At 49.5% G+C, this 22241-nt stretch overlaps 2 protein-coding genes across 2 annotated transcripts; both read left to right on the top strand.

Annotated features, from left to right (window-relative positions):
* Nucleotides 1-9448: 9448 nt before the first annotated feature.
* On the top strand, nt 9449-12802 carry H6S33_011726 (uncharacterized protein; the record flags this gene model as incomplete). Its single annotated transcript, XM_044843418.1, has 4 exons — nt 9449-9646; nt 10214-11299; nt 11336-11951; nt 12009-12802. 4 exons carry the CDS (start codon nt 9449-9451, stop codon nt 12800-12802), a joined length of 2694 nt encoding a protein of 897 aa, XP_044695394.1.
* Nucleotides 12803-15535: 2733 nt separating this feature from the next.
* On the top strand, nt 15536-18889 carry H6S33_011725 (uncharacterized protein; the record flags this gene model as incomplete). Its single annotated transcript, XM_044843407.1, has 4 exons — nt 15536-15733; nt 16301-17386; nt 17423-18038; nt 18096-18889. The coding sequence occupies 4 exons, from the start codon at nt 15536-15538 to the stop codon at nt 18887-18889; spliced, it is 2694 nt and encodes an 897-aa protein (XP_044695393.1).
* Nucleotides 18890-22241: the final 3352 nt, after the last annotated feature.

Raw genomic sequence — 22241 nt, 5'->3', positions numbered from 1 at the left:
ATGGATATATAAGGGGGCGTTGTCTCGTGCTTTTGTCTGTTTTCCTTCTTCTCTTTCTTCCTTACGCAACCTCTGTATTTTATTCTACGAATACTATTCTTTGTTCGCACTACGTCATAGGGCTCCAACCGGTTTATCATACCAGGTAGAGCCACCCATAGTCCATAGTCAAAGTATACCTTTACGTCTACGTCCACGTCTACGTCACTACCTATGTTGTATTCCTTGGCACCACAGTCTATCGCCTATAGTCTCCGTGATAGTTCTTTTCAGCGGGCTCATTTGAGAAAGAACCCGCCAACAAACTTAGCTTCGCATCAAGATTCTCCTTCTTCAACACAACTTGACTCTGATGCAATTGTCTTTCATCCCCCTCTCCAGGGAGATCTCCTGATCTTCTTGTCAATGCGTCCGGTTTCCCTCCTTGTTTCCCTGGTCGGTATTTGATAACAAAATTAAATCGTGACAGGTATTCTGCCCACCGTGCTTGTCTCCGGTTGAGTTGTTTAGTACTCATAAAGTATTCGAGGTTCTTATGATCGGATATGACGGCGATTGGGTGTGCAGCCCCTTCAAGTTCCGGTCGCCACTCTTCAAAAGACCGAATGATTGCCAGTAATTCCTTGTCGTAAATCTCGTAGTTGCATTCGGCGGGGGAGTGTTTTTTCGAGAAGTACGCAACAGGTCGGAGGATACCATTGTCATCGTATTGGGAGAGTACACCGGCGGAGACATAGTCAGATGCATCGGTTTCCACAGTAATTTCCGTTTCCGGGTCGAAATGAGTAAGAATGGGCGCCGTGGTAAAGGCTTCTTTCAGGGCATTGAAGGCGGTTTGGGCTTCGCGTGTCCATCCAAATGATGTGTCCTTACATGTCAGTCTGGTAAGAGGAGAAGCCAGTTCCGAGAATCCGCGTATGAATCGGCGGTAAAAGTTAGCGAAACCTAGGAATGCTTGTACATCCTTAACTGTTTTGGGGACGGTCCAATTCTTCACCGTCTCCACTTTCCTTGAGTCCATTTTAATACCATTGGGTTCGATAATCAGGCCGAGATAGGTGGTGCTTTGTGTGTGAAATTCGCATTTCTCCGGTTTCAGCAGTATTCCATTTCTTTGTAGGGCTTCCAGTACTTTTTCGACGTGTACTTGATGTTCCTCGAAGGTGTCGCTGTAAATAAGGATATCGTCAAGGTAGGCTGTACAGAACATGTCAAGGTAATCACGGACGCAATCATTAATAAAATGTTGGAAGGTGGCTGGTGCATTGGTAAGGCCGAAGGGCATTACGGTGTATTCGAAATGTCCGTAACGCGTTCGGAAGGCTGTTTTCCATTCTTCACCCTCAGCCATTCGAATCTGATTGTACCCTTGGCGAAGATCAAGCTTGGTGTACCACTTGGCTTTGGAAAGGCGATCGAGAGTTTCCCGGATGAGTGGTAGCGGGTAGCGGTTTTTGACAGTAAGTTCGTTGAGGCCACGATAGTCGACACAAAGGCGGAGTGTTCCATCGGCCTTTTTAACAAATAGGACAGGGGCACCGGCAGGCGAAGAGCTGGCCTGAATGAACCCCTTTTGAAGGTTGTCCTGTATGTATTGTTTCAGCACGATGAGTTCCTCGCGGGACATACCATAAAGTGGCCCAAAAGAGGGCTCTTTCCCTTCCTTGAGCGGTATCTTATGATCATAGGGGCGGCGAGGCGGCATCCCGTTAGCGAATTCTTCGTCCATCATTTTATGAAATCTCTTATACCGGGTTGGGACCTGGTTCCTCCAGTCTTGCTTAGGGGCCACGCCCGTTGCTTGATCTATTTCTTCAATAATTGTACTAAAGATTTGGAGTTTGTCTCTTCGAGCAAAGCGACAAAGAGCAGCTGAACTGACGAGGTGAAAACGGGGCGGTGGTGCAACCCCTCTAATGGGAACGGGTATCGGGGAAGAGTTGCACTTGCGTTTGCAGTATTCGGAGTCGAACAGTATGCTGTTGTCCTTAAACCGTAATGTTGCATCGTGCAATTGAAGCCAGGGGATTCCGAGGACGAGTGGATACGAGCCAAGTTTGGTGACGAAGAAAGGGGTAGTTTCATGGTGGGAGTCAATGGATAGCGGCAGATAGCAGAGGTGGGTAATTTGTCCGGAAGATATGGGCCGACCGTCGATGACTTCAAGAGTGCGGGGTGATTTAAGGGGGAGAAGTGGGAAGTTGTTATGGCGCGCAAATGTTTCATCAATGAATGCGAATCCGGAGCAACCGGTATCGATCAGTGCGTAGGTTTGAATGGATGTTTTATTGTTTATAATTTTACAAGAAGCAACAAAATGATCCCCATCCAATTTATCCTCCACAGACGATACCGAGAAGCCAGAGATAGAAAACGCAGACAAAGGAGAGACATTGGAAGGTCCCGGGCAGGGGCCATTGATCAAGCCCGGGACTACTGAAAACCCGACTCAGAGGAGGCGGGACTAGCGACCGGTGGAGCAGCGGGGTCGACGGCCGTATGGCTGGGTGCGAGGAGGGCGCCTCTCATAACCGGTTGGTTACCGCGCAGGCGATTGGCAGAGGGGCAGTTGGCAAAGACATGACCGGGGTTGGCACAGTACATACAGAGATTGTTGTCCCTTCGCCATTGTTTTTCAGCGGCGGAGGTTTTGCGTTGTCCATTGACAAAAGTATATCGTTGTTCGATGGCAGGACGTTGAGTGGGGCGGCTTTGGAGAGCGGAGAGGTCCATTGGGGCGAGGCCTCCGGTGGTATGAGATGGGTGTGCGGCAGCAGCGGAGGCGGTGAATTGTCCCATTGTATTCCGAATGGCCCGTTGTTCAGCTTTGCGGCCCCGAACCTGGTTGTCGATTGTCATCAACATGGTGGCATAGGCTTCGACGGTGTTAGGCCTGTCTGTCCGGTATGTCATAGCATCCTTCAGGTCTTCCGACAGTCCTTCGGCCAGGGCATCGATCTTAGCTCCCTCGTTGTAGTCCAGGTATGCCACGATGCGGAGGAACTGCGAATAATAGGTAGCGAAGTCCCCTTTGCCTTGCTTCAGGGCAACGAGTTGGCGACGGGCGGTACCCCGGGGGTCTGGGTCCCCAAAGGAGGCTTCCAAATGGGCGACGAAGGCAGTGGCAGAGGAGAAGGGGGCGGCAGGGTTAGCGTTAACGAGTGGGACGACTTGGTCAAGGGCCCTTCCTTCCAAGCGGCTGACGGCGTAGATAACCTTTGCTGCCTCGTTCCGGAACCGATCGTGGTTAACTTCAAGTTTCATTCGAAGTTGGGTAGTGAATCCGGGGAGCTTGGTACGGGTGCCATCGAATTTTTCAGGGTCTGGAAACTTTTCGGACCTGAAGGCGGGAACAGGAGCAGGTGGAGGAGCGGGGGCAACGGGGACAGCGACGGTAGGGGCAGGAGCAGCGCGGGCGACATTGAGGTCGAGGTTGAGCCGGTTTATCTGCTCCTCGAGGTTGTCAATGGTTTCGTTGGCGGCGGTGAGTTGTGTATGAAGGGTGTCCCTTTGGAGGCGGACACGCTGGACGAGGGTGGCGATGTTGTCGAATAGTTCAGCAGGGCTGGCCTCATACATCTGCCTGAATTCCTCTACATCTTTGGGTGCATTCCATGCAGGTGGGTCGGGGGTGGACATATCGTACGGTGCGGATGACGACGCAACGTAATCTCAAGGGAGTGAGTAGCGAGTATTCCGCAGGGCACGAAGAGCGTAGCAGGGGACGGTGTGGGAGCTCCATGATATGGGTACTACGGGGCTCTAGCGTCGGTAAGGTTTGAAGGGGACGAGAACAAAGCGAGGCGGTGGTCTTCTTGAGGAAAGAAGAGAACGAGAATATTATATAGCAATAGACAGCGTAGATACAGAAGACGTTGCGTAAAGAAAGAAGAAGAAGAACACAAAATACAAACAAACACCCCCCTTAATATACTCAAGGAAATCCCAGCGATGACAAATCCAACATGACTCATACATCAACGATCAACAGAACCCGGTAGAACCCAATAGAACCTTTCTGACTAATCCGACTCTTCCTAACCCCGTACCTCCACTGGTCGATCCATGAAAATCGAGGCACAGACAAATATGATCACCAACATGCATTCGGCGATCCACGCGCTCCTCAACAAACAACCACAACCGCAGCAACCGCAGCAACCGCAACAACAGCAGCAACAACAGCAACAACAGCGAAAACCACAATGACCGCAGGGACAGAGAATGCCCCCTCCAGCGGTCCCCCAAACAATTCCCCAAGCAGCGCCTCAGGCAGCCCCTCAGGCCCCCCCTCCCGCACCCCCCCAACAAGCCCCACCCCGTGGATGGAAAGCAGGCACCTGGGCCGCCGTGGCCTCGGCACCCGGTCCTGCTCAAGGAAATTTTCAGGTTGTTGAGAGAAGAAAGAAGTCCGCAAAGCCAAAAGCGGACCCTCTCTTCAAGCCAGAATACACCAAAATCAACAGAGAAATCATTGTTGAAACCACTGCTCCATCCGATGTCAATCCCTCCGAGATCAGGACCCTAGTCAATGCAAGAATTCAGGACGAATCCTGCCACTTCATTTCAGCAAGGAGAACACCCAAGGATAACTTTATCCTGGAAACAAAGTTTGTCACCCCAGCAACAAAGGCAATGGAATACGCCAAAGAAATTGAGGAGGCTCTCCTCACCCTACAAGTACCATTCGCCATTATCCGGGCAAACTCCAAATGGTCAAAGTTCCTTATTCACGGAATCCCCACAACGGTCGGAGAAGGCGTCGAGGCAGGACAACTGGTAGCATCTGAAATTAGAAGCAACTATGGAGAGAACTTCCAACTTGCCCAGGTTCCCCGCTGGATCTCCAGAGCAGAGACTCGAATGGAGAAAACCCACTCATCAATGGTCATCGCGCTCCCAGGACAAGTTACAATGGAAACACTAGGAGTTAAGTTCCTATCCCTCTTTAACCGAAGCTGCCACATCGAGGCCTTCCTCCCAACCTTCCCAGACACCCAGTGCGCGAAGTGCCTCGAATACGGTCACCGCCAGGAGAAATGCAAAAACAATGGGAGATGCGGTCATTGTGCCGGAGATCACCTCACCAGCTTCCACCCATGCAATCAATGCCAGGGAGGATATAGATGCACCCACACTCCAATCAGATGTCTGAACTGTAAAGGAATCCATAAGGCCTCCAATCCAGCATGCCCCGAAAGAGTCAAACGCCGATTCCTCAACAAAGGAAAGGAAAACGCTCCACCCGCCCAAGACCCACCGGCCGCACCCGTACAAGAGTTGCTTCCGATAATTCAAGTTCCAGCCACCGCCCCAGTCGGAGCCACACCCGTTCCTGAAGACGACCAACACATGACAAATAATGCCTAGGCCTCGAACCACCGCGCTCGCACACCAACTCAATTGTGCACGGAGCGAACTTATTACCAAGGCGGCGGTAGAAGAAGCGGAAACAGACTCTAGTATTTACTTCCTATTATTACAAGAACCATGGACCTCAGCAGAGGGATACCCACCAGAATCAAATCTCTTTTATATTTTTACGGCCAGCAACACCAATACAAAATGTGCAACATACGTCCGCAAACATGCCAACCTCAAACCAAAACACCACTACACACACGATAATTTCATAGTATCGATTACGGTAGAAATCCAGAACAAGAAAACCCAAATCCTGAATATATACTCCCCAGGCCGAAGTGGCCCCTTCGCTCAAATAGCAAGTACAATCCAATCTCTTGATAATTGTCTAGTAATGGGAGACTTCAACTGCCACCATCAAATGTGGTACGGAGTAAATTCACATGAATACAGAAACAACATTCGAGCAGACCGCGTCAATGGTGCACGGCTAAAACGATGGATCACCCGACAGAAACTGACCCTCCTGAACGAACCAGGCGTCTTTACGCACTTCTCCAGAGACAGAGGGAAAAGGCCCACAACCATCGACCTTACATTTGTAAAAGGCCCAACACTTGACCACAACCTACGATGGAGCACTGAACCCTACGGAGCGGGCTCAGACCACGGGAGAACCTCTGTTCACTTACACTTGGAAAAACCACCTTTTGTACCAAGACGAATGTGGCGACAAACAGACTGGAAGCTATTGGAGAACCACATGTCAAACATTTCCATCCCTGCAGAGGCATGGGAAACCAAGGAACTTACGGAACAAACTGTCGACTTCTTCCTAGAACTGGTCAGGTCAACAGTCAGCATAGTAACACCGCTCTCGAAGGAGGGGGTAAGAGCCAACTCCTGGTGGTCAGATGGAATGAAACAAATGAAGGCAAGGGTAAACGCAGCAGAAAGGAAGGCGAGAAACATAAGGAAACCCAATCACGTGGAGGAACACCGGAAGGCTTGCAGAGAATGGACAGTCATGATCCGGAAAGCAAAAGCGGACGAGCGGGAAAAGACGATGAACGAGGCGAAAGGTAGTGAAGTCTGGAGAATCCTAAACGCAGGAAGGAGAAGAGACACAATCATACCAACCATGCAAGGTGAAGAAACGTTTGCGGGGAAGTGTCAAGTTCTAAGAGCCCAACTTTTCCCCTCGAAACGGACGTCTCCCGACCATCCCCCCCCAAACATTAGACCCCCTTCTTTTGACCTTAGCAACACCTTCGACATAGTCACCCCCGAAGAACTTAATAAAGCAATTGACTCCTGCCCAGCGAACTCGGCGACCGGCCCGGACGGCATCCCTTATACCTTTATTAAAGCAATAGTCAGAGCAAATACAACTCTAATCCAAGACATGTTCTCCGCCATGCTCCGGCACGGTGTACACCCAGCGGAATGGAAAATAGCTAAGTGTATCCCGATTCCGAAACCCGGTAAAGCAAACTATCATGAAGCGAAAGCCTACCGGCCTATTTCCCTTCTACAATGTTTCAGCAAAATCCTGGAGAAGATAGTGGCCCAAAGACTCTGCACCGCTGGAGAAATTCTAGGCACACTCTCAGCGAATCAGTTTGGAGGAAGACCAACCATCTCGGCAATCGACGCCCTCCTAAGAACCTTAACACCAATACAACAGAACCTACTACTGAAAAACAGTACCGGAGTTGCTCGGCGAGACAGACCAGCGATCCTAACCAATGATATCCAAGGAGCATTTAACTGCGTTGACCACCTACTCCTCGCGGAAATCATGCACCAACAGAAATTCCCTACCTACTTAACAGAATGGTGCAAGGAATTCAATACCGGCAGAAAACTACAGTTCCAATTCAACCATGAGCTAGAGGAGCCACAGCCCTATGATTCTGGAGTGCCGCAAGGTAGCCCCATGTCCCCGGTGCTATTTATGATCTATGCTGGAGTAATCCTGGACCCATCAAGCAGCCCGAAAGAGATGGACACCACTTACATCGATGACGATGCGCTAGTGCAAATATCCAAAACACCAGGCTTCACAATTAAGAGAATGGAGGAACGAATGAGAGAGAGACTAATTAAAGCTGAGCCACTCCAAATCAAATACGACCCGGATAAATCCGACCTGATCTTCTTCCGGCCCACCACATCATCCACACAACAACCACGACTTCCGGTCAAAATTAACAATGCCAATATACACCCCAAGGAGAAGCTGAAATATGTAGGAGTCTGGATAGATCCGACCCTCTCCTTCCGGCCCCACATCGAAGCAGCGATCGCAAAAGGCCTTAAAGCCCTCCACCAGATTCGATACACCGCCCGCCTGCCAGGAATAACGGTTAAAACAATCCATCACATCATAACACAAGGCTTCCTCCCAAGTCTACTCTACGGATCCGAGGCTTGGTGGACTGGCGCAGACCACATTATAAGATCCCTCGAACCACTATATAATGAAGCGGCCCGGGTCATTACCGGCCTACCACGATGGACCAAAAGAACTAAACTCCTCCGAGAAGCAGGCCTACCCCCCTTAGAACATCTCCTGACATATCGCTCAAGAAAGTACGGAACTAGAATACTCTGCACAGACGCAACCCACCCCAACAACGAATCCCTGATCGAGCTCCTCCCACACAGAGAAGCAAATATCAAAGGAACAGGCTTACACCGAATCGCCTCACTACTACTCCCATACCAGACCCCCGAAAATGCGAGAGATAAGTGGAACCAAAACAAACTACTACGCGACCACCTGTTGGAAGAATGGAACACACAATCAATACCGAACTACCATCATCGGGGGGAATTCCGCCTCCCTCCCAAGATAGCTAAACTCACCCTTACGGAAGCAAAGAAAGTATTTCGGATCCGGTGCCAAACCACCCGAGTCGACAAACACGCAGTACACACAGACCCCGAACCATGCCAGTGTGGTATGGAAAATTCAGCGAAACATACACTTATGGAATGCCCAGCGTGGGCTCGAATCCGCACCCCTCTGATAGAGAAGATCCCCGGAGCGATGACCTGGGAAAACTGGATGTTTACAAACCTGAGAACGGACCTCATCCTACAATTTGCGAAACAATCTCAACTCTCGAAATGGTACGAGTCGGCGGAGGCGGAGGCGGACCTGGAAGAGGGGATGGAAGGAAATGATTAGGAACGGGATTAGGAAGGGCAGTTTCCTTTTACTCTTTAAAATTCTTTTTTTATTTTTTATTTTTTTACTTTTTAACTTTCTGCTTTGATGGATCTAGCACTCGAGTCCGCTGAGATATGTTATTCTTTCCTTATCGTTGGATTTTCTGGTCGAGTGTTGTTCTGGAATTTCCTCGTTATTATTTGTGCTTGCTTGTGTTTGTTTTGTTTTTGTTCTTGTTTGATTTGTGTTTGCGTTTGTTGTTTTTCTTTCTTTCTTTTGTTCGGTTCGGTTCGTGTTTTAGGTGGTTGGGTCGGCGTGCGATAAGTCTTGTACTTCAAAGCAATATAAGTTTCTTCTTCTTCTTCTTCTGCATTCTACTCGCTCGCCTCTGGCTCGCGATAGGATTTCTTTCCCCCCGAGATGGAGTTATACTGATTCTCGAATTGCTTCGGTCCCTGAACTTCCCTCGCTCGACACCCCTCATTCTTTGCTCGTTCGGTGCCCTCACGGGTCGCGTCCACCGTTCACCCCTCGCCAAAATAACGGCTACTTTCGAAAGCCGTCTTCGCCCCTCCTTACTTTCACTCATCGCACGAGTGATCCCACACGTTGGGTACACACACTGTCAGTAATCTCTAGTCAGCGAGAACCTACTGCCAAAGCGCTCGACAGCCCGCGAAGTTAGCGACCTCTCGGTCGCGAAACTATCGTCAAATTTTTTACCCGAGGTCCCGTGACCTTACCCCTCTTTATCGGCCTTAAACAGGCCACCCACTTTTTAACCGAGGCGGCCCGCTCCCCTCACCCCAACCCAACCGGTCTCCGAGACCACCCTCAACACAACACGGTCGGCACTTTCGATTGCGACCCCCATACATACTGAGCCTCCAGCTCACCCCTTTTTGCATGTCCCCTCCAGAGGACACCACTTCAAACACGACTCGGGCACAGTCTTTAGCCGTTGCTCCAGGGACCGACGACCCCACCCATTCTTACCTGACCTACCGGTCACCACTCCTCAATCCCTCGCTGCCTGACAACCAGATGCCCGAGGACCCACATTCGACTCACCCCCCCCTCGCTTTCACACCTGACGCTGTTGCGGTTGGCCTCTCCTGCCTTCGTGCGCGTGGTTGCCCAGTACTGTTAAGGTTCGTCCACAGATATGACACCGGGAACGTTGGTAATGATATCGTTTCGATTGAACACTACGTTTAGGATTGTGCTCGCTAATGCAGTTGACGGAGAAGTTTGGGGTTCTTACTTATTTACTACGGGAAGGTTTCTTTGTTGTCGCTTAGATTCTGCTTACCTGTACCACTTGTTATTTGCGCCCTCTTCGTGCGTCGTTTTATTTTACTTATGTACGTAGTTCTCGTAGCTGCGGTAGTTAGTTTTGTACTTCGTTTTTGCTTTCGGGTTAGTCGGTGGAGGTTGTAGTCGGGTAGTTAGGTGTGCGATAAGCTTCGGCTTCTATGCAATATAAGATTCTCTCTCTCTCTCTGTATTCTACCGGCTCGCTAAGGCTCGCAAAGCTTCCTGACAATAAAGCTCGCTTCGAAAAACATTTTATTATCGTATACTCTACTTGCTCTACCTTTTACCTCTCATTACTTTGGTTTACCCTGGTATACCATACCAGGCTGAACCTCCTCGCCCCTGACCGTACAGTCACGTTTGTTGTTCCAAGCGAAAGAAACCCTACGAAAACTGGCTTCCAGCGAAGAATTCTCCAGTCTTGACCTCCCGAAAGGAAGGAAAAGAAACTTATCCGAAACATCAACCCACGTCGCTGAAAGAACCGGACATTCAGTCATATCGCAGCAAGCTTCACTCCAGTCCTTTTTCACCCAGTCGACCCCACAAGGGACAGCCCCCCCACAGAACAGGAATACCCAAAATCCCAACCCAACCCCACCCGAAGCACAGGAACAGGAATTTTCCTCAACCTTTGCAACAGAATCCGACTACAACGACCCCTACCAACCAAGAATTGACTATCTCTATCCGAGCACTGTCCCCCATACTACCCACACCCAGACCGATCTGAACTACATCACCTGGGCCATTAGACATGCAACCAGCCAGATCTGCCCTCCCTCCGACAGAATTGAAATCCTCGAAGAGCAATCGATTACACTCCGGAGAACGGTGGAAACATTGAAACATCAAATTGAGGCACAGACAATGATGATCACCAATATGCACTCGGCGATCCATTCCCTCCTTAACAAGCCCCAACCGCAGCAACAACAACAACAGCAACAACAACCACAACATCCACAACCGCAACCGCAACAAAGACAGAGAACGGCCCCTCCAGCGGCTCCCCAAACAACCCTCCAAGCAGCGCCACAGGCAGCTCCTCAGGTCCCCCCACCCATACCCCCCCAACCTCGTGGATGGAAAGCAGGCACCTGGGCCGCCGTGGCCTCGGCAGCCGGTCCTGCCCAAGAAAAATTCCAGGTTGTCGAAAGAAGAAAGAAGCCTGCAAAGCCAAAAGCGGACCCCCTCTTCAAACCAGAGTATACCAAAATCAACAGAGAGATCATTGTTGAAACCACTGCCCCATCCGACGTTAACCCCTCCGAGATCAGGACCCTGGTCAACGCAAGAATTCAGGACGAATCTTGCCACTTCATCTCAGCAAGGAGAACAGCCAAAGACAACTTCATCCTGGAAACAAAATTCGTCACCCCAGCAACAAAGGCAATGGAATATGCCAAAGAAATTGAGGAGGCCCTCCTCCCCCTACAAGTACCGGTCGCCAAAATCCGCGCAAACTCCAAATAGTCAAAGTTCCTCCTCCACGGAATCCCCACAACGATCGGGGAGGGCATCGAGGCAGGACAATTAGTAGCATCCGAAATCAGAAGCAACTATGGAGAGAACTTCCAACTTGCACAGGTTCCCCGCTGGATCTCCAGAGCAGAGACTCGAATGGGAAAAACCCACTCATCAATGGTCGTCGCACTCCCAGGACAAATCACAATGGAAACACTAGGGGTCAAATTCCTATCCCTCTTTAACCGAAGCTGCCATATCGAGGCCTTCCTCCCAACCTTCCCAGATACCCAGTGCGCGAAGTGCCTCGAATATGGCCACTGCCAGGAGAAATGCAAGAACAATGGGAAATGCGGCCATTGCGCCGGAGATCACCTCACCAGCTTCCACCCATGCAATGAATGCCAGGGAGGATATAAATGCACCCACACCCCAATCAGATGTCTAAACTGCAAAGGAATCTATAAGGCCTCCGACCCAGCATGCCCCTTCGCCCAAATAGCAAAAACAATCCAAACCCTCGACAATTGCCTAGTAATGGGAGACTTCAACTGCCACCACCAAATGTGGTACGGAGTAACCTCACATGAATACAGAAACAACATTCGAGCAGACCGCGCCAACGGTGCACAGCTGAAACAATGGATAATCTGACAGAAACTGACCCTCCTGAATGAACCAGGAGTCTACACGCACTTCCCTGGAGACAGAGGGAAAAGGCCTACAATCATCGACCTTACATTTGTAAAAGGCCCAATACTTGACCACAACCTACGATGGAGCACTGAACCCTACGGAGCGGGCTCAGACCACGGGAGAACCTCTATCCATCTACACCTGGAAAAACCACCCTTTGTACCAAGACGAATTTGGCGACAAACAGACTGGAAGCTATTGGAAAACCACATATCAAACCTTTCCCTCCCTGCAGAAGCATGGGAAACTAAGGAACACATGGAACAAACTGTCGAATTCTCCCTAGAACTTGTCAAGTCAACAATCAACATAGTAACGCCACTCTCGAAGGAGGGTGTAAGAGCTAACTCCTGGTGGTCAGACGAAATGAAACAAATGAAGGCAAGGGTAAACTCGGCAGAGAGGAAGGCGAGAAATACAAGGAAACCCAACCACGTGGAGGGGCACCGGAAGGCTTGCAGAGAATGGACTGTCATGATCCGGAAAGCAAAAGCAGACCAGCGGGAAAAGACGATGAACGAAGCGAAAGGTAGTGAGGTCTGGAGAATCCTAAATGTAGGAAGGAGAAGAGACACAATCATACCAACTATACAAGGTGAAGAATCGTTTGCGGGGAAATGCCAAGCTCTAAGAGCCCAACTCTTCCCCACAAAATGGACATCCCCCGACCACCCCCCCCTAAACATTAGACCCCCCTCTTTTGACCTTCGCAACACCTTCGATATAGTCACCCCTGAAGAACTCAAGAAAGCAATTGACTACTCCCGGTACACTCGGTGACCGGCCCGGATGGATGGCATTCCCTATATCTTTATCAAAGCAATAGTCAAAGCAAATACAACTCTGATCCAAGACATGTTCTCCGCCATGCTTCGGCACGGAGTACATCCAGCGGAATGGAAAATAGCAAAATGCCTCCCGATCCCGAAACCCGGCAAAGCGAATTACCATAAAGCAAAAGCCTACCGGCCCATCTCCCTTCTACAATGCTTCAGCAAAATCCTGGAGAAAATAGTGGCTCAAAGACTCTGCACCTCTGGGGAAATCCTAGGCACACTCACCGCGAATCAATTTGGAGGGAGACCAACCATCTCAGCGATCGACGCCCTCCTAAGAACCCTAACACCAATACAACAAAACCTACTACTGAAAAACAGCACCGGAGTTGCACGGCGGGACAGACCAGCGATCCTAACCAACGACATCCAGGGAGCATTTAACTGTGTAGACCACCTACTCCTCGCAGAAATCATGCACCAGCAAAAATTCCCCACCTATCTAACAGAATGGGGCAAGGAATTCAACACCGGCAGAAAACTACAATTCCAATTTAACCATGAGCTAGAGGAACCACAGCCCTACGAATCTGGAGTGCCGCAAGGTAGCCCCATGTCCCCGGTACTATTTATGATCTATGCCGGAGTAATCCTGGACCCAACAAGCAACCCGAAAGAGATGGACACAACATATATCGATGACGATGCGCTGGTGCAAATATCCAAAACACCAGGCTTCATAATCAAAAGAATGGAGGAACGTATGAGAGAAAGAGTGACAAAAGCCGAGCCAGTCCAAATCAAATACGACCCGGATAAATCCGACCTGACCTTCTTCCGCCCCACCACTTCGTCCACACAACAACCACGACTCCCAGTCAAAATCAACAACACCACTACATACCCCAAGGAGAGGCTGAAATATATAGGAGTCTGGATAGATCCGACCGTCTCCTTCCGGCCCCATATCGAAGCAGCGATCGCAAAAGGCCTTAAAGCCCTCCACCAAATCCGGAACACTGCCCGCCTGCCAGGCATAACGGTTAAGACAATCCACCACCTAATAACGCAAAGCTTCCTCCCAAGCCTGCTCTACGGATCCGAGGCTTGGTGGACCGGCGCAGACCACATCACAAGATCCCTCGAACCACTATACAATGAAGCCGCCCGGGTCATCACCGGCCTACCACGATGGACTAAAAGAACTAAACACCTCCGAGAAGCAGGACTACCCCCCCTTAGAACATCTCCTGACATACCGCTCAAGAAAGTACGGAACTAGAATACTCTGCACCGACGCAACCCACCCCAACAACGAATCCCTGATCGAGCTCCTCCCATACAGAGAAGCAAATATCAAAGGGACAGGCCTACACCGAATCGCCTCCCTCCTACTCCCATATCAAACCCCCGGAAATGCGAGAGACAAGTGGAATCAAAATAAACTACCACGCGACCACCTGTTGGAAGAATGGAATACACAACCAATACCGAACTACCACCACCGGGGGGAATTCCGCCCCCATCCCAAGATTGCGAAACTCACCCTTACAGAAGCAAAAAAAGTATTTCGAATCCGGTGCCAAACCACCCGAATCGACAAACACGCAGTACACACAGACCCCGAACTATGCCAGTGTGGTATGGAAAACTCAGCGAAACACATACTTATGGAATGCCCAGCGTGGGCTCGAATCCGCACCCCTCTGATAGAGAAGATCCCCGGAGCGATGACCTGGGAAAACTGGATGTTTACAAACCTGAGAACGGACCTCATCCTACAATTTGCGAAACAATCTCAACTCTCGAAATGGTACGAGTCGGCGGAGGCGGAGGCGGACCTGGAAGAGGGGATGGAAGAAAATGATTAGGGATGGGATTAGGAAGGGCAGTTTCCTTTTACTCTTTAAATTTGTTGTTTATTTTTTGTTTTGATGGATCCAGCGCTCGAGTCCGCTGAGATATGTTATTTCTCCTTGTTGATGGGTTTTCTGGTTGAGTGTTGTTCTGGAATTTCCTCGTTATTGTTCGTGCTCGCTTGTGCTTGTTTTGTTCTTGTTCTTGTTCGTTTGCGTTTGCGTTTGTTGTTTTCTTTTCTTTCTTTCTTTTGTTCGGTTCGGTTCGTGTTTTAGGTGGTTGGGTCGGCGTGCGATAAGTCTTGTACTTCAAAGCAATATAAGTTTCTTCTTCTTCTTCTTCTGCATTCTACTCGCTCGCCTCTGGCTCGCGATAGGATTTCTTTCCCCCCGAGATGGAGTTATACTGATTCTCGAATTGCTTCGGTCCCTGAACTTCCCTCGCTCGACACCCCTCATTCTTTGCTCGTTCGGTGCCCTCACGGGTCGCGTCCACCGTTCACCCCTCGCCAAAATAACGGCTACTTTCGAAAGCCGTCTTCGCCCCTCCTTACTTTCACTCATCGCACGAGTGATCCCACACGTTGGGTACACACACTGTCAGTAATCTCTAGTCAGCGAGAACCTACTGCCAAAGCGCTCGACAGCCCGCGAAGTTAGCGACCTCTCGGTCGCGAAACTATCGTCAAATTTTTTACCCGAGGTCCCGTGACCTTACCCCTCTTTATCGGCCTTAAACAGGCCACCCACTTTTTAACCGAGGCGGCCCGCTCCCCTCACCCCAACCCAACCGGTCTCCGAGACCACCCTCAACACAACACGGTCGGCACTTTCGATTGCGACCCCCATACATACTGAGCCTCCAGCTCACCCCTTTTTGCATGTCCCCTCCAGAGGACACCACTTCAAACACGACTCGGGCACAGTCTTTAGCCGTTGCTCCAGGGACCGACGACCCCACCCATTCTTACCTGACCTACCGGTCACCACTCCTCAATCCCTCGCTGCCTGACAACCAGATGCCCGAGGACCCACATTCGACTCACCCCCCCCTCGCTTTCACACCTGACGCTGTTGCGGTTGGCCTCTCCTGCCTTCGTGCGCGTGGTTGCCCAGTACTGTTAAGGTTCGTCCACAGATATGACACCGGGAACGTTGGTAATGATATCGTTTCGATTGAACACTACGTTTAGGATTGTGCTCGCTAATGCAGTTGACGGAGAAGTTTGGGGTTCTTACTTATTTACTACGGGAAGGTTTCTTTGTTGTCGCTTAGATTCTGCTTACCTGTACCACTTGTTATTTGCGCCCTCTTCGTGCGTCGTTTTATTTTACTTATGTACGTAGTTCTCGTAGCTGCGGTAGTTAGTTTTGTACTTCGTTTTTGCTTTCGGGTTAGTCGGTGGAGGTTGTAGTCGGGTAGTTAGGTGTGCGATAAGCTTCGGCTTCTATGCAATATAAGATTCTCTCTCTCTCTCTGTATTCTACCGGCTCGCTAAGGCTCGCAAAGCTTCCTGACAATAAAGCTCGCTTCGAAAAACATTTTATTATCGTATACTCTACTTGCTCTACCTTTTACCTCTCATTACTTTGGTTTACCCTGGTATACCATACCAGGCTGAACCTCCTCGCCCCTGACCGTACAGTCACGTTTGTTGTTCCAAGCGAAAGAAACCCTACGAAAACTGGCTTCCAGCGAAGAATTCTCCAGTCTTGACCTCCCGAAAGGAAGGAAAAGAAACTTATCCGAAACATCAACCCACGTCGCTGAAAGAACCGGACATTCAGTCATATCGCAGCAAGCTTCACTCCAGTCCTTTTTCACCCAGTCGACCCCACAAGGGACAGCCCCCCCACAGAACAGGAATACCCAAAATCCCAACCCAACCCCACCCGAAGCACAGGAACAGGAATTTTCCTCAACCTTTGCAACAGAATCCGACTACAACGACCCCTACCAACCAAGAATTGACTATCTCTATCCGAGCACTGTCCCCCATACTACCCACACCCAGACCGATCTGAACTACATCACCTGGGCCATTAGACATGCAACCAGCCAGATCTGCCCTCCCTCCGACAGAATTGAAATCCTCGAAGAGCAATCGATTACACTCCGGAGAACGGTGGAAACATTGAAACATCAAATTGAGGCACAGACAATGATGATCACCAATATGCACTCGGCGATCCATTCCCTCCTTAACAAGCCCCAACCGCAGCAACAACAACAACAGCAACAACAACCACAACATCCACAACCGCAACCGCAACAAAGACAGAGAACGGCCCCTCCAGCGGCTCCCCAAACAACCCTCCAAGCAGCGCCACAGGCAGCTCCTCAGGTCCCCCCACCCATACCCCCCCAACCTCGTGGATGGAAAGCAGGCACCTGGGCCGCCGTGGCCTCGGCAGCCGGTCCTGCCCAAGAAAAATTCCAGGTTGTCGAAAGAAGAAAGAAGCCTGCAAAGCCAAAAGCGGACCCCCTCTTCAAACCAGAGTATACCAAAATCAACAGAGAGATCATTGTTGAAACCACTGCCCCATCCGACGTTAACCCCTCCGAGATCAGGACCCTGGTCAACGCAAGAATTCAGGACGAATCTTGCCACTTCATCTCAGCAAGGAGAACAGCCAAAGACAACTTCATCCTGGAAACAAAATTCGTCACCCCAGCAACAAAGGCAATGGAATATGCCAAAGAAATTGAGGAGGCCCTCCTCCCCCTACAAGTACCGGTCGCCAAAATCCGCGCAAACTCCAAATAGTCAAAGTTCCTCCTCCACGGAATCCCCACAACGATCGGGGAGGGCATCGAGGCAGGACAATTAGTAGCATCCGAAATCAGAAGCAACTATGGAGAGAACTTCCAACTTGCACAGGTTCCCCGCTGGATCTCCAGAGCAGAGACTCGAATGGGAAAAACCCACTCATCAATGGTCGTCGCACTCCCAGGACAAATCACAATGGAAACACTAGGGGTCAAATTCCTATCCCTCTTTAACCGAAGCTGCCATATCGAGGCCTTCCTCCCAACCTTCCCAGATACCCAGTGCGCGAAGTGCCTCGAATATGGCCACTGCCAGGAGAAATGCAAGAACAATGGGAAATGCGGCCATTGCGCCGGAGATCACCTCACCAGCTTCCACCCATGCAATGAATGCCAGGGAGGATATAAATGCACCCACACCCCAATCAGATGTCTAAACTGCAAAGGAATCTATAAGGCCTCCGACCCAGCATGCCCCTTCGCCCAAATAGCAAAAACAATCCAAACCCTCGACAATTGCCTAGTAATGGGAGACTTCAACTGCCACCACCAAATGTGGTACGGAGTAACCTCACATGAATACAGAAACAACATTCGAGCAGACCGCGCCAACGGTGCACAGCTGAAACAATGGATAATCTGACAGAAACTGACCCTCCTGAATGAACCAGGAGTCTACACGCACTTCCCTGGAGACAGAGGGAAAAGGCCTACAATCATCGACCTTACATTTGTAAAAGGCCCAATACTTGACCACAACCTACGATGGAGCACTGAACCCTACGGAGCGGGCTCAGACCACGGGAGAACCTCTATCCATCTACACCTGGAAAAACCACCCTTTGTACCAAGACGAATTTGGCGACAAACAGACTGGAAGCTATTGGAAAACCACATATCAAACCTTTCCCTCCCTGCAGAAGCATGGGAAACTAAGGAACACATGGAACAAACTGTCGAATTCTTCCTAGAACTGGTCAAGTCAACAATCAACATAGTAACGCCACTCTCGAAGGAGGGTGTAAGAGCTAACTCCTGGTGGTCAGACGAAATGAAACAAATGAAGGCAAGGGTAAACTCGGCAGAGAGGAAGGCGAGAAATACAAGGAAACCCAACCACGTGGAGGGGCACCGGAAGGCTTGCAGAGAATGGACTGTCATGATCCGGAAAGCAAAAGCAGACCAGCGGGAAAAGACGATGAACGAAGCGAAAGGTAGTGAGGTCTGGAGAATCCTAAATGTAGGAAGGAGAAGAGACACAATCATACCAACTATACAAGGTGAAGAATCGTTTGCGGGGAAATGCCAAGCTCTAAGAGCCCAACTCTTCCCCACAAAATGGACATCCCCCGACCACCCCCCCCTAAACATTAGACCCCCCTCTTTTGACCTTCGCAACACCTTCGATATAGTCACCCCTGAAGAACTCAAGAAAGCAATTGACTACTCCCGGTACACTCGGTGACCGGCCCGGATGGATGGCATTCCCTATATCTTTATCAAAGCAATAGTCAAAGCAAATACAACTCTGATCCAAGACATGTTCTCCGCCATGCTTCGGCACGGAGTACATCCAGCGGAATGGAAAATAGCAAAATGCCTCCCGATCCCGAAACCCGGCAAAGCGAATTACCATAAAGCAAAAGCCTACCGGCCCATCTCCCTTCTACAATGCTTCAGCAAAATCCTGGAGAAAATAGTGGCTCAAAGACTCTGCACCTCTGGGGAAATCCTAGGCACACTCACCGCGAATCAATTTGGAGGGAGACCAACCATCTCAGCGATCGACGCCCTCCTAAGAACCCTAACACCAATACAACAAAACCTACTACTGAAAAACAGCACCGGAGTTGCACGGCGGGACAGACCAGCGATCCTAACCAACGACATCCAGGGAGCATTTAACTGTGTAGACCACCTACTCCTCGCAGAAATCATGCACCAGCAAAAATTCCCCACCTATCTAACAGAATGGGGCAAGGAATTCAACACCGGCAGAAAACTACAATTCCAATTTAACCATGAGCTAGAGGAACCACAGCCCTACGAATCTGGAGTGCCGCAAGGTAGCCCCATGTCCCCGGTACTATTTATGATCTATGCCGGAGTAATCCTGGACCCAACAAGCAACCCGAAAGAGATGGACACAACATATATCGATGACGATGCGCTGGTGCAAATATCCAAAACACCAGGCTTCATAATCAAAAGAATGGAGGAACGTATGAGAGAAAGAGTGACAAAAGCCGAGCCAGTCCAAATCAAATACGACCCGGATAAATCCGACCTCACCTTCTTCCGCCCCACCACTTCGTCCACACAACAACCACGACTCCCAGTCAAAATCAACAACACCACTACATACCCCAAGGAGAGGCTGAAATATATAGGAGTCTGGATAGATCCGACCGTCTCCTTCCGGCCCCATATCGAAGCAGCGATCGCAAAAGGCCTTAAAGCCCTCCACCAAATCCGGAACACTGCCCGCCTGCCAGGCATAACGGTTAAGACAATCCACCACCTAATAACGCAAGGCTTCCTCCCAAGCCTGCTCTACGGATCCGAGGCTTGGTGGACCGGCGCAGACCACATCACAAGATCCCTCGAACCACTATACAATGAAGCCGCCCGGGTCATCACCGGCCTACCACGATGGACTAAAAGAACTAAACACCTCCGAGAAGCAGGACTACCCCCCCTTAGAACATCTCCTGACATACCGCTCAAGAAAGTACGGAACTAGAATACTCTGCACCGACGCAACCCACCCCAACAACGAATCCCTGATCGAGCTCCTCCCATACAGAGAAGCAAATATCAAAGGGACAGGCCTACACCGAATCGCCTCCCTCCTACTCCCATATCAAACCCCCGGAAATGCGAGAGACAAGTGGAATCAAAATAAACTACCACGCGACCACCTGTTGGAAGAATGGAATACACAACCAATACCGAACTACCACCACCGGGGGGAATTCCGCCCCCATCCCAAGATTGCGAAACTCACCCTTACAGAAGCAAAAAAAGTATTTCGAATCCGGTGCCAAACCACCCGAATCGACAAACACGCAGTACACACAGACCCCGAACTATGCCAGTGTGGTATGGAAAACTCAGCGAAACACATACTTATGGAATGCCCAGCGTGGGCTCGAATCCGCACCCCTCTGATAGAGAAGATCCCCGGAGCGATGACCTGGGAAAACTGGATGTTTACAAACCTGAGAACGGACCTCATCCTACAATTTGCGAAACAATCTCAACTCTCGAAATGGTACGAGTCGGCGGAGGCGGAGGCGGACCTGGAAGAGGGGATGGAAGAAAATGATTAGGGATGGGATTAGGAAGGGCAGTTTCCTTTTACTCTTTAAATTTGTTGTTTATTTTTTGTTTTGATGGATCCAGCGCTCGAGTCCGCTGAGATATGTTATTTCTCCTTGTTGATGGGTTTTCTGGTTGAGTGTTGTTCTGGAATTTCCTCGTTATTGTTCGTGCTCGCTTGTGCTTGTTTTGTTCTTGTTCTTGTTCGTTTGCGTTTGCGTTTGTTGTTTTCTTTTCTTTCTTTCTTTTGTTCGGTTCGGTTCGTGTTTTAGGTGGTTGGGTCGGCGTGCGATAAGTCTTGTACTTCAAAGCAATATAAGTTTCTTCTTCTTCTTCTGTATTTATTCTACGAATATTACTTTTGTTCTACTCTACGTCATAGGGCTCATCTTGGATCTCTGATCAGGATTGAACCATCCCATAGTTCATAGTCACGAACATCTTCTACTACGTTCTCATCTCGGTTGTATTCCTTGGCACTATATTCCATCGTCCATAGACCCGCGTTATAGGTACTGGAGAATCCCACGAGAGCTTTAAGCTCAGGGACTCAAGATGAAGAAGGGCCAGACCTCTGGCTGCGATACAATCATTGAAGCTAGACTTCAATGGAAACCCCAACATCGACCACGGGCTAATAAGGGTATCACGCTGCTCAAGCTCTCCTGACCATAGATAGGTGGTAAACATAAAAAGCATTTTGGGCGCCACTTATTTGATATCTGAGACGATGTTATCTACGAACAATAGATGGTTTATCAAGAGTACGATCGATCTATTAACATACGGATCAATTTACTGAAGTAAGACGGGACGTTGGACTGAGATTTGATAATGATACTGATGACATGAAGGGTAGAGAGGAGGACACTTTAGACAGGTAGACTTCTGATAATAGGTTTTAGGCAGGGAGGATTATGATGAACAGGGAAGATAAACGGAGAAGACAAACGGGAATTAGATGAGAGTCCTTAGACATGTTAAACAGTAAATATTCGACACACTAGATTGTATTGTGCATATTAGGTGGAAGGTATTAGACGGATCGGGAGGTCATTAGAGTTGATATTTTAGACGAAGTGAATATTGTACTTGGATTTTAGACATAAGATTTGTAGTAGTATGATAAGTTATTAAAAAGAGAATTATTTCTGAGTCAAATAATGATGATTTCCCAATTGAGCCATCTTCGTCTTTTGACGGATAGTGAATATGGGGACATTTGGCATAAAATGAGTGTAGGATAGATTGATTCAAAAGAAGAGCTAATGAGATCGCATGACCGGTTTTGTAATTGAAACTCTAAATGTACAATGTTTTGTGGTTGAATGATGAGCGGCCAAAAATAGAGGGATATACGATGAGATTCCAGAGCCAAAAGATAAGGTTTTGGGGGCAAAAGACGAATTTGGGCATCTGGGTGCCGGAATTCGTCTTGAGGAAACCTATTTTTCACTGATGTTCCTGTTTATGCCCAAACATAATATCCCACTGTG

The sequence above is a fragment of the Morchella sextelata genome (assembly GCF_020137385.1).
Source record: "Morchella sextelata strain SCLS chromosome Unknown scls_7, whole genome shotgun sequence".
Taxonomy (NCBI): Eukaryota; Fungi; Ascomycota; class Pezizomycetes; order Pezizales; family Morchellaceae; genus Morchella; species Morchella sextelata.
This window is presented reverse-complemented; position numbering and strand designations above follow the sequence as displayed.